General features: G+C 40.6%; 1 protein-coding gene across 1 annotated transcript; it reads right to left on the reverse strand.

The window, feature by feature from the left end:
• Positions 1-3496: 3496 nt before the first annotated feature.
• LOC145949995 (uncharacterized) lies at positions 3497-5783 on the reverse strand. Its single transcript, XM_083060907.1, has 4 exons — positions 5324-5783; positions 5139-5188; positions 4516-4833; positions 3497-4402 (listed from the first exon to the last, which is right to left on the reverse strand). Exons 1-4 carry the CDS (start codon positions 5781-5783, stop codon positions 3497-3499), a joined length of 1734 nt encoding a protein of 577 aa, XP_082917033.1.
• Positions 5784-12429: the final 6646 nt, after the last annotated feature.

Here is a 12429-nt window from a genome sequence, read left to right on the forward strand (position 1 = left end):
TTTGGCATCACATTCAAGGAAGATCCATTATCTACCAAGACTTTAGCGATGTGATACTCCTTGCACTTTACAGAGATGTGCAAGGGCTTGTTATGATTCGGTCCCCCAGCGGGGATTTCTTCATCGGTGAAGGTGAGGTGATCACTAGCCGTGATGTGACTAACAATCCCCTCAAACTTGTCTTGGGAGATAGTGTGCGACACATATGCCTCGTTCAAGACTTTCGACAGAGCTTGCCGATGCGGTTCGGAACTTAGGATCAACGACAACAGCGTAATCTTTGCTGGCGTCCTATGAAGTTGATCCACGATGGAGTACTCGCTCTGTCGGATAAACTTTAACAGCTCGTCTGTCTCCTCCTCGGATTCTTTTTCCTCGGTTTTCTTTTCTTCTTTTCCTTTATTTTTGGGAGCTTTGTCGTGCAGATCATCGGGAGTGTAGATCCTGCCACTCCTAGTCATGCCCCCAAGTCCAGCGATGTTAGAGATATCGCTGTAGGCAGAAGAATGGATGTCGTATATCCACGGCACAGTCTTATTTGATTCGTAGGGGAAAGGTCTTGGAGCAGTGATCCTTAATGGTGTTGGACCTTCCCCTTTATTCGTCTTGATTACCAACAACGGAGTTGATGTGCGCTCGCTTGGCGCGGTTGTTGGCTTACACTTAATAACAAATGGCGTGCGATCCATCTTGAACATACGCATCGATTATTTCTTTCTTTTTATTAATGTTTATTAATGATTTATTGGGAGGGATGTATGAAATGCAAACCTAGATCCCTCCATGATCTTTGATAAGAATGCATGATATGAGATGATGGCAATGAATATGCATGCATTGTGTTTATTCAACTAAGCATTATCATGTTTTTAGGATGTCCCTAAGATGATGCATGATATTGCTTGGTTTGGATAAATAACCCTTTTTTCCTTTTTTTGGGTATTTTGTTTTTTGTATATTTTTTTGGGTGAAAAGGGAAACTACCTACATGAATGTGATGAAGGTAGATGTTAACACCATGCAATGGAAGATCCTTATTCCTATTTATTTTTATTTTAAAAGAAATGTTGTATGTTTAAAGAAATGCAATGTATGCTCATACAATTTCACATAAACAATGCACAAACAATTCACTCATCCACGAACAGTAACGAGCGAATCACGAGGTAGGGGTATCCTGCAGAAAAGTGCATATTCAAGGTGGTTCTAACTGTTCTCACCGGTCTGAGGCCCCCAAGGTGCCCCCATTATAGGGACCCAATTCCTCTCGTCGTAAGCCGATGGAAAGCTCCAACGCACTGTCGGACTCGAGTTCATGGTTATCACCTTGAGTGATGCTTTCCGACAACGGTCTACGGGCACCTATAGACCCATTCGACAACCGGTCGTACTAACATCCACTCCCTATGGCTTACCACTCATGCCCCCGGGTATAGAGGGAACTGTTGTGTGCAAAGGTTTGTGTGCAATTTATATTTCAAACAATTGCGAGAATTTAAACATACAACAGTTATTAAAGCCAAATAGATAAACATGTTATCATACAAGCAAGGGGTAATGAAGTAATTTTAACTATTATTCGTTAAAAATAATCTGTCACTAAATGGGACTGACTCTCGAAGCTTCCCCAGTGGAGTCGCCATCTGTCGCCACCGGCCCGAAACGGGCTTTCGGCATTCGCGAAGGATGGTTGGACTCTTTTATTTGTTTAAAAAATATGGATTGCTAGAATGACTTATTCTCAAACTGAGACCTCGTCAAACGAGCAATTTTATTAAAAGGCTCACCAATCCATGTTAATCCCAAGCGGGACCCTCCATGGATTAGCGGTTTTCATAAAAAGGAAGGGTTCATGGAGTCGCCACCAATGTTTTACTCAAAACATTGGAAAAAGAGGTTTAAGGCAATCGATTCAAAAATCGACTTCGGCCATTACAACCAGAGTCGGGTAAGGGAGTCGGTTACGCGTGGGGAAGGTGTTAGCACCCCACAGCGCCCCTTTCGGGTTCCCTATGACAGATTATTTATTAAATAATAGCGTAAAATTACTAAATTACCCCTATTTATTATAAGCGATTGTAAATTAAATATCTACATGATGATAAATTTAAATATGCAACAATCAGAAAGCGGTAAAAGAAGGGATTTTTAGAAAAGAAACCTCTTGAAGCGTGCCTTTTATATATCAAGTAAAACTGGGAAGCTTTTTGGCGTTCCCTCACTCTACAAGCCCGCTCACTCCTTCCTAAAAAATTTTAACTATGGAAATCCGGAGGATTTCCCTTCGACTAAGTTCGAATCTCCAAGCTAAATGCTCGGAATTCCAGAACTTCGTCGGATCGACTCCCAGAGAGATTTCTAGGGCAGAACACTGCTCAAAAACCCCAGAATACTCAAGGAGGGAGTCAAAACTCAGTGGAAAAGTGTGGATGGACGTCCAAATGACGTCCTATATATAGGAATGAGGCGCAGTACGGCCTCTGACATCAATACGGCCCGTACCGAAATTTTGAACTACGGTACGGCCGTATTGAATTTGGTACGGCCGTACTGAAGTTCAAAGACTTCAATACGGCCGTATTGAGTTCAGTACGGCCGTATTGTAGTTCAAAATGTTCAGTACGGCCGTACTGAACCTCTAGGAGGCCGTATTGAGCTTCAATCCTCCCACATTCTTATTTTAAGCTACTCTAAGACCTCTAAACCTACAGACAATCATCCTAAAGTCTTCCAGAGTCTTCTAAGAGTCCTTCTGGCTGACTTTCCTTCGGTCTTCGAGAGTCTTCGAGTTTTACTTCCGACCCGGACAATTTTAGGGGTCTACAAGAAGCTTGCTCCACAAGTTTCTAAACTCACCTAGAAGGTCAACTAACCTTACCATGGTTCCTAGTGAACCATGGTTAAGGTTAGCTTGCTCCTTAAGCTACCTACCTCTATATATTTGTAATTTCTACTCTTGTAATCACCTTTGACATTAATGAGACTTAGAATTCAGAAATTCTCTCTCATTTCAAGAGTCCAATTTCGTGGAGAATCTCCTTCTCCTAGAAGCTTCACAAAGGAACTTCTCCTTTGTGCTTGGTTCCTCAAGTTTCTCTCCTTCAAGAGAAACTAAACCACCTTGGGAAGCATCTTCAAGATTTTGAAGCTTGAACTCATCCAAATCATCCATTTATATGAAGAACCTCAAGAGAAGAAGGGACTTAGCATGGTTCAACTTGAAGAAACATCAATCTTCTCCAAGTAGTTCCATCAAGTATCCAGCTAGGAGTACCCTGGTCGCCATCGAGCGTGCTCTGGAATGCATGCCACATATACCTCGGTGGATTTTCTCTACGACATAAGCAGCTTGAGGTGCAGTCAAGCATTTGAGCAATGGGGTGGAGATGCCACGTTTGAACAGTTCGTCTCCGATAATGACGAACTTAGCCGACCTTACCCTCATCTTTCGAGCTTCATCTTTATCCTCGGGTAAAACTCCTGCCTTCAAGTAGTTCTAGATGCCTGTCATCCATCCTTGTTCTTCGCTGTTGCTGGTGTTGACGACCTTGTCATCTAAGCTAGGTGAATGCAAGGTCTCCTGGATGATGGTCCGATGCTGTCCAGGGCGTTTGGTGCTAGCGAACTTTGATAGGAGGTCGGCCCTGGTATTTTGCTCTCGCGATACATGATGTATAGTGAACTCGTCGAAGGACAAGATCTGCTGTGATGCCACGTGGAAGTACCGTTGCAGAAGAACATCCTTAGCTTGGTATGTCCCGCTGAGCTGCTCTACCATGAGTTTTGAGTCGCTGTTGCAACTCACTCTCCGTGCTCCGAGATCGTGAGCTAAACTTAGCCTTGCGAGAAGTGCTTCGTACTCCGCTTGGTTGTTTGTCACTTTGAAGCCAAATTTGAGAGATTGCTCCAAGGTGACTTGATTTGGACCCTCCAGAATAATACCTGCACCACCACCCTTAGAATTGGAGGACCCATCAACATGTAAGATCCATACCTGTTGTTCGTCGGCTGAGGTTGGAGTTAGTTCGGCCACGAAGTCTGCTAGGCATTGTGCTTTGAGGGGGCCGCGACTTTCGTATTTGATGCCGAACTCGGACAGCTTTACTAACCACGATATCATCCGTCCAGCGAGCTCTGGCTTGCGCAAGATTTGTCTGATTGGGTAGTCGGTTTTGACGACCACCTGGTGGCTTTGAAAGTAAGCTTGGAGATGTCGAGCCACAGTGACAAGTGCCAGTGCCAGCTTCTTAATCATCTGGTACCGTTTCTCCGTGTCTTGGAGCACTCGGCTGATAAAGTAGATCGGGGTCTGCACTTTCTGGTGTCCTTGCACTATAACTACGCTGATTGCGCCTTCTGCCACGGCCAAGTAGAGGAGGAGGTCGGCTTTGAGATCCGGCCTCTATAGGATTGGTGGAGTTGTGAGGAAGGCTTTGAAGCTCTTGAAAGCCTCTTCGAAATGGTCCGTCCACTCGAAATTCTTTAGCTTTCGCAACAGGTGAAGATGGGCCCTGCCTTCTCTGCCAACCTGGGGATAAAACGGGACAGGGAGACCAACCTTCCTGCCAGGTGCTGGACGTCTTTCACGATTTGAGGGCTCTGCATCTGGATTATGGCTTTGCACTTCTCCAGGTTGGCCTCTATCCCCCTGCTAGTAATCATAAAACCAAGGAATTTACCTCCTTGGACGCCGAACATGCACTTTTCTGGGTTGAAGCGCATGTTGTGTTTCCTGATCTGGCTGAACACCTCAGCCAGGTTGGCAGCATGACCTTCGGCCGAAGTGGTTTTGACCACCATGTCGTCGATGTAAACCTCCATGTTCCGCCCAATCTGTTGGTGGAAAACTTTGTCCATCAGCCGCTAGTAGGTGGCCCTGCGTTTCTGAGACCGAATGGCATCACTCGGTAACAAAAGTTGGCGTGGTCTGTGATGAACGACGTATGCACCTCGTCTGGTGGGTACATCATGATCTGGTTGTACCCGGAGTAAGCGTCAAGGAAGCTGAGCAGGGCGTGCCTGGATGCTCCATCAACCAGCCTGTCGATGCTCGGCAAGGGGTACGAGTCCTTGGGGCATGCTTTGTTCAAGTCGGTATAGTCGACGCACATGCGCCACTTCCCCGAGCTCTTCTTTACCAGGACCGCGTTTGCCAACCACGTGGTGTATCTGACCTCGCGGATGAAACCTGCGTTCAGTAGCTTTTGTGTCTCGGTGATGATTGCCTCTCGCCTCTCGCCACCGACCTTCCTCTTCCTCTGGGCCACTGGTTTTGCCTCCTTGTGAATTGCTAGCCTGTGACAGATGAAGTTAGCATTTATACCTGGCATGTCGGCGCTAGACCATGCAAAGAGGTCGGCATTCTTGGAGATTTCGGCTTCAAGTTGTCGCCGTAACTCCGGGTTTAGCTGGCTGCTTATTTTGGTGCACTGTCCAGGGAGGTTGCCGATCTGGATGTCGTCAAGCTCATCAATGGGAGTCGGCCGTTCTTCGTGGGAGTCCGACCTAAGATCAAAGTCAGTGATGTCCACGTGGGTGATATGAGCCACAGTGTGAGGATCACTTTTGCGGCGCTCCTCGGATGATGAGACCTTCAAACTCTCGGCGTAATACTGCTGAGCTATTTTCTGGTTTGCTCTGACGGAAATAATCATGCCATCACTCCCTGGGAATTTCATGGTGAGGTGCGGGGTAGACACCACTGCTCCGAGTTGGTTCAACGTCGGTCTTCCAATGATGATATTGTAAGACGTGTTGGCTTCCACGAGGAGGTATCGGACCATGATTCGCCTTGAGTCGGGAAAGGTTCTGAAGGTTGTCAGCAGGTCCACGTACCATCGAGTGTGAACACGCTCTCCTGCAAAACTGACTAGAGGTTCTGTATGAGGTTGGATAAGGGAGTGAGGGATGTCTAACTTGAGGAACGTCAGCCAGTATAGGACGTCAGCTGAGCTCCTCTAGTCAATCAACATCTTGTGCACCTCCCAATTAGCGTTGGATCATCCTGGTTGGGGCATACGCTGGTGTAGTCGTCGTCGGTGAAAGTTATCGGTGGTGTGCTTTGGTGCGAGGTCGAGGTAGTGGAGTGGACATTGTTGATGCTGCGCAAATGTCATTTTCGCGCCGAGCTACTAGAGCCTCCCTCTACGAAACCACCTGCAATTGTGTTGATGACACCCTGCAAGGGGGCTGACCCTGTTTCCTGACTTACCTCGGCCTGCACTGCGCCACCAGTGTTTTGCTGGGATCCAGAGGGTTGGTCTATGCGGGTGCCTACACCGTGACCTCGCCCTCGTCCTCGTCCGTTGTAGCCTCCACGGTGACCTTGCTGCCGTTGTACGTATTGCCCGAGGTATCCTGCTTGGACGAGCTCCTCTATACGATCTCGGAGTGTACGGCATTCCTCGATGGTGTGACCGTGGTTTCTGTGGTACCGGCAGTGCTTTATTCTGTTTGCGTTATTGGGACTGTGCTCGAGTGGTGGCAGAGTGAGCAGGTTGCTGTTGCTGGCTTCCTCTAGGATGTGCACTCGGGGCGCACTCAGGAGGGTGTAGAAGTCGTATCTCCCCCCTTTGTTTACCCTAGCAGACTTCTTAAACTGACTGTCATTGTTGACCTTTGTCTTGTCCTTGTGACCATGGTCTGGCTTTGCCTGTGACTTTCCGCGAACCTGGTCACGAAAAGCGGAGTGCTCTTCCATCTAGATGTACCCGGCAGCTCGGGCACGGAGTTCGTCCATGTCACGGGGAGCTTCACGACACAGGCTGTCTATGAAAGGTCCGGGCTTGAGCGCGATGAGCATGGCTTGTAGGGTGACTTCGGGGTTCAGATTCTGAATCTTGACCGAGATGCTGGCGAAGCGCTCCATGAATGTCCTTAGTGACTCATCGTCACCCTGCTTGACACTGGCCAAGGCAGTCAACGTGACATGGTGAGGCCGACTCGTGGCATATTGAGCCGTGAATTGCTTTACCAGAGTATTGAAGTTATCGATCGACTCAACCGGCAATTGGGTGTACCAATTAAGTGCGGCCCCCTTGAGCGAGGTCGAAAAAACCCTACACAAAATAGCATCATCATTAGTGTAAAGGTTTACCTGCGTAGTGTGCAGCTCAATGTGCTCGTTCAGATCCGTTGTGTCGTCGTAGCGGTCGATGTGGAGAGGCTTCCAACCGAAAGGGAGAGGCGTTTCCATGATGTCTCCACAAAAGGATGGCGACGAAAGCTCGCCCGATTTCTAGTGACCTGGGCAGGAGCATTGCTAACTTCATGGGCTGACCTGTTCGTCGGTGCGTGAGACCGATGTGTGGCAGGTCGGGGAGTCGGTGCCCTAGGCGCGGTTGGGGGTTGAGAGACCGAGTGCCCCTCCTTTTTGTGTTGACTACTCGGTTGAGGGGGTTGATCAGAAGGGCGTCGAGGAAGCTGGGCGCGAATACGCTTGTTCTCGGCGTGCAGCACTGCTAGGTCAGCCTCATTCGCGGTACGCAGCACCGCTAGGTCAGTTTCGTGCTTGGCACGGATATTTTGCATATCGGCGGTGTGTTGCTGCCGCATCTGCTCGAGCTGTTCGATCAGTCTTCTCAATGCTGCTTCGTTGTCCATGCTTGTCGTGAGATCTACGTCGTCTGTTGCTTAGTTACTATGGCTTCGGGAAAAAACCATATGCGTGGCTGATAAGAGTTGTCTTGATCGGCCCCACGGTGGGCGCCAAATGTTCTTACCGGAGATCGGTCGTAGGGGACGATCTGCTGGGTAAGATCGGCGAGCCTCCTTCCCTGGGTACGCTTGTTGTTTCAAGGCGGGGGTGGTACCTGTAAAAGAGATTCCGATGCTAAAGTTAGTGTTTGTGGGTGTATATGTCTCGTATAAGTAATGCACGTACCTTTGTGTGAATTAGGGTTTCATTGGGCCTTGGGCCTAAGATCAGTTATGACCTATTTGGATGTCAGGCTGACGTTGTCTAGCGTGTGTCCAAGGTCACTCCGCGCAGAGATGCCGAGCTGGAGCTCGGCATACGGTACGGATAGTACAGATTATAAATTTTATGACTAACTAAAGTTGAATTATGCATAATTTTTATAAAAAAAATATTTTTAATCCTTATACAATAAACGAGTTTTGATTTTGATCTTTGTAAAAAAAATGTGTATTTTTAATTTTTTTAAAATTCATAAACATTATTTTTGGTCCTTATCAAATGAATAAATTTTGATTTTGATCATTGTAAAATGTGTTCCTTTAATTTTCATTCCTCTAAATTATCTAAAATAACTATTTCTAGTCCCCACCAATTATTTTAAGGTAGCTAAATAATATCTATTTAAAAGATCTATAAAAGCTTTAAAGGTGACAAATATCAACATGACATCACTAAAGATTGTGAGTAACATATAAGATGATCACTTAACATTTTAATAAATAAAATATCACTATAGGGAATGTTATTATTAGTGACAGAAAAATAGTGATAAAAGTAAAACTTGTCACTAATTATATATTTTTAGTGACTAAGTTTTTCTTTATCAATAGTATTATTTATAATAGTGACAAAAAATTAATTGTCACTATAATTTTATTAATAATGATTAAAAAATATTTGTAAAAAAATTGACACTAATATCTATAATTTTATTTTTTATTTTATAATTTTTACTAATACAAATTTTATTAAACATAAAAAAATTTATTTGTGACAAAAAAAAAAAGAGCTAACTTTATCACAAATATTATAATTTATGAGTGACTTGTATAGAAAAGTTGTCATTTAATTTCTGCGATAAGTGTCAAATTCTCCATCATTTAAAACTTGATGAAGTATTTATATTTATTATAATTTATCATAAATATTTAATATTAATGTATTAACAAATTATTTAAATATATCAAATTGGAGTAATAGGGTTGACATGAAAATGATTGGTGATTAATCGTTCAAAGTTCAAAAATCCAAGTGATGAAAAACAAGTTTAATTCACCCAATAAGTGAAAATCAGAAAATTAAAGTAGTGTAAAAAATGATTTTAATTAGTCACTTTTCACATACTATCCCTTCAACTAGCTAAACAATATTTTCATCAATCATCAATCTCCATTACTCTTATTATTTTTCATCTTTATTTATTTACTTTTGCTAACAAAATATTCGTTTATATTTTAAAAAATAATCTTGTCACAATTTAAATTATTTATTAAAAATATATAAACTTAAAATATAATTTTTTATATTTAGAATATTTATTTTTATCAAAATCAAAAGAATACTTTTTTGTAAGTGCTTCATTTCATCACAACAATAAAACTTTATATAATTATAATTTCTTGTAATACTACTTGAAAAGTCATGGGATTAGACCAACTTTTCTTTGAATTATTATTTGAAAAAATAATGACAAAATGATAATAAAATAGAATAATAATTAATTTTGAAAATTTTGACACTAAAATAGTGATATTCGCTATGATTGACAATTATTATTTATCTCTTATATTTGTGATAACTTAATTTTGTTATTATTATTTATAAATATTAATAACAATAATTTCATCACAATAAATATTATTTTTTGTGACATTTAAAAATTTGTCATTAATTTAAAGTGACTCAGACAATACTGTTGATTAATGACAAATCAAAATATTGTTACAAGATATTTACTCTTTGAGTACAAAAGAGACATTTTACGTATGTTATTTTGGACTTTTGACGTAAAAAAAAAGTCTGATGTCAATGTAGGAGACATAAATTTACGTCGGGTGTTTTAACCGACATAAAATTATGTCGAACATCCTCTACGTCCGACGTAAAATGGTTGACAGACAAACAAAAAAATAACTTCAATCCGTGAATACATCCAAAAAATACCCAAATACTTCAATCCAATCGGAGAGATATGTCTAGAATAAAAAATGGGTCTTGCCGCCGTGTACAGTGAACGAAAAACGCCCAAAGGTCTCGCATTGCTGTCGCCGAAAATCGCTGGAGAGGAAAACAGTGTCAAAACATTCGCGTGCAGGAATAAAACAACATTTTTACACAAAAAGATCAACACACGCATGAAAGCACTAACCTCAATCCATAAAAACGCCTAAATGCTTCAACCCAATCGGAGAGATACGTTCAGAATCAAAAATGGGTCTCGCCGTTGTTGTCGTTGTTGTTCACCATGACCGAAAAACACTCAAAGGTCTCATACTACCGTTGCCAGAAATCGCTAGAGAAAAACCCTTGAGGAAAATTAAACAATGTAAAAACACTTGCGCACACAATGAAGACAAAGGTGTTGGGGGGAATAAAACAACTTTTTTACGTCGGGCCAAAAGGGGTCCGACGTAAAAATTGAAATCTACGCCGGACTGTATGTTGAGCTTAGGAGAGCTTGAAGCTTAAAGGAGTTTTGATGATCACAACATGTGTGTACAACAACAACTTATGATCACAATGTGTGTGTACAACAACAACTTGGAAGCACAAAAACAAAGTCAAAGAAAAGTCAATACTATGTAATAGGAATAAGTGTATAAATTGTGTTGATTGATTTAGTGTGTTGTGTATGCTGTGTGCATGAGCAAATCTATATCTAAGCTAAGTAGAGAGTGTATGATGATGGGTTAAAAAGGTTAGAAAGTTATTTTGAGGCTTAAAATGAAGTTGTGAAAACTAACTCAAAATAATCGATTATCGTTAAATATAATTGATTATTCCAGCAACAGGCAAAATGGGATGCCTTGCTGAAATAATCGATTATTTGTCAAAATAATCGATTATCCCAGGAACAACTCTCTGGAATAATCGATTATCCAGCAAAATAATCGATTATATTGTTCTTGGTTGGTTTCCAGAAAACCTGAAGAACAAAATAATCGATTATTCTTTAAAATAATCGATTATGTGCGTCTGAGACTTTTATAAATAGTTTGAACTTTGAGAAACTTCAGACATGAGTTAGAACTGATAATCAAATTGAGAAAAGCGTTTTTGTGGAGTCTTTGTGACTATCTTAGAGAGTTTTCTTTGTGAAATCCAAGAGTAAAAACGTTTGTGAAAAACTTTGAGAAAGGATCATCATCATCATCATATTCTTGAAAGGTGAAGATTAAGATTTGCTTCTGAATTCCAGGTGAATTCGTTCCTTTATTCTGTGTGAATACTTGTAAATCTTGAGAAGGGTTTCTCAAGTGGTAAGGTTTCTTGTAGTGGATTTCTACAAGGGGTGCTTTCTTGGGGTCAAGAAAGTGGTTATCTTTAGTGTTGAAGTATATGCATGTGTGTGTGCTTGTAAACCTTCTTCCTTGAGATAGTGGAACAAAATCTTGATCAGGTGTTGATTGAGGACTGGATGTAGGTTACATGTGGAGTGGCTGAACCAGTATAAAAGACTTGTGCAATCTTCTTCTACCTTTATCTTTTACTTTGAGTAATTTCTTGGTTGGATATTAAAGAAGATAATTCTTGATTAACTTGTGTGTGTGAATATTGATGGTTTAATCTGAATTAGAGCATTACATTTGAACCTCATTATTTTGTAATCAAGAAAGCATAAAGCATTCATACTTTCATAACAAGTCTTTAAAGAAGCTTCATTTGAAAATTCAGTCTTAGAAAAGTTTAAGTGAAATAAAGATCCTAAATACTCTGAAAAATTTTAAAGGGTCATAGAATTCAATTCACCCCCCTCTTGGATTGTGTCATTCTTTTCTAACACTGTACTTCATATCCGACGTAGATTTTGATTTTTACGTCGGACCCCCTTTGGTCTGACGTAAAAAAGTTTAGATTAATTTCAAAAATGTCATCGCGTATTTTTTACGTTGAGTATTTTTATAACTAACGAGAAAACGCTGATGTAAAATACTGATTTTCCACTAGTGGAGTAAGTCTACTATGATTTACTTGACTTACTCTTAGGGTAAACAAACCCCTTCTCACATTTATTTAAGAGTATTCTTGGAGATATATGAGAAAGGATATATCCATTTACTCCAAGATTAAGTCTTGATATAACTTTTAAATTAAAAGTTTTTAATGGATAGATAAAATTTGTAAATTTTTAAAAAATTTTAAAATTATTTAATACTCAATTTTATTAATTCAAATTATAAAAATATTTTATATATTGACTTAAATTAATAAAATAAAGTATCAAATAGTTTTCAAACTTTTAAAAAATTTACAGATAGATCTATGCATTAAGATTTTTAATTTAATGATTGAATTATTAAAATTTGATGTAAAACATGAGTTATTGAATAAAGTAAGTTTAGGTAAACTTACTATTAGAATAAGCTGATCCCTCATTTTATATATATATATATATATATATATATATATATATATATATATATATATATATATATATATATATATATATATATATATATATTATGTGTGGATGACACTTATAGCTTTAACACTTCATTTATGTATATTAT

This window comes from Cajanus cajan, chromosome 7 (assembly GCF_000230855.2).
Source record: "Cajanus cajan strain Asha chromosome 7, NIPB_CcT2T_4, whole genome shotgun sequence".
In the NCBI taxonomy this organism is placed as follows: domain Eukaryota; kingdom Viridiplantae; phylum Streptophyta; class Magnoliopsida; order Fabales; family Fabaceae; genus Cajanus; species Cajanus cajan.

Coding starts and splice junctions, on each gene's coding strand:
- LOC145949995 (XM_083060907.1), bottom strand. CDS start 5,783: ATGGTCCGATACCTCCTCGTGGAAGCCAACACGTCTTACAATATCATC. Junction 4,834..5,138: donor GGTTGGCAAACGCGGTCCTG/GTAAAGAAGAGC, acceptor TTCCACCAACAG/ATTGGGCGGAACATGGAGGT. Junction 4,403..4,515: donor TCCCCAGGTTGGCAGAGAAG/GCAGGGCCCATC, acceptor CCAATCCTATAG/AGGCCGGATCTCAAAGCCGA.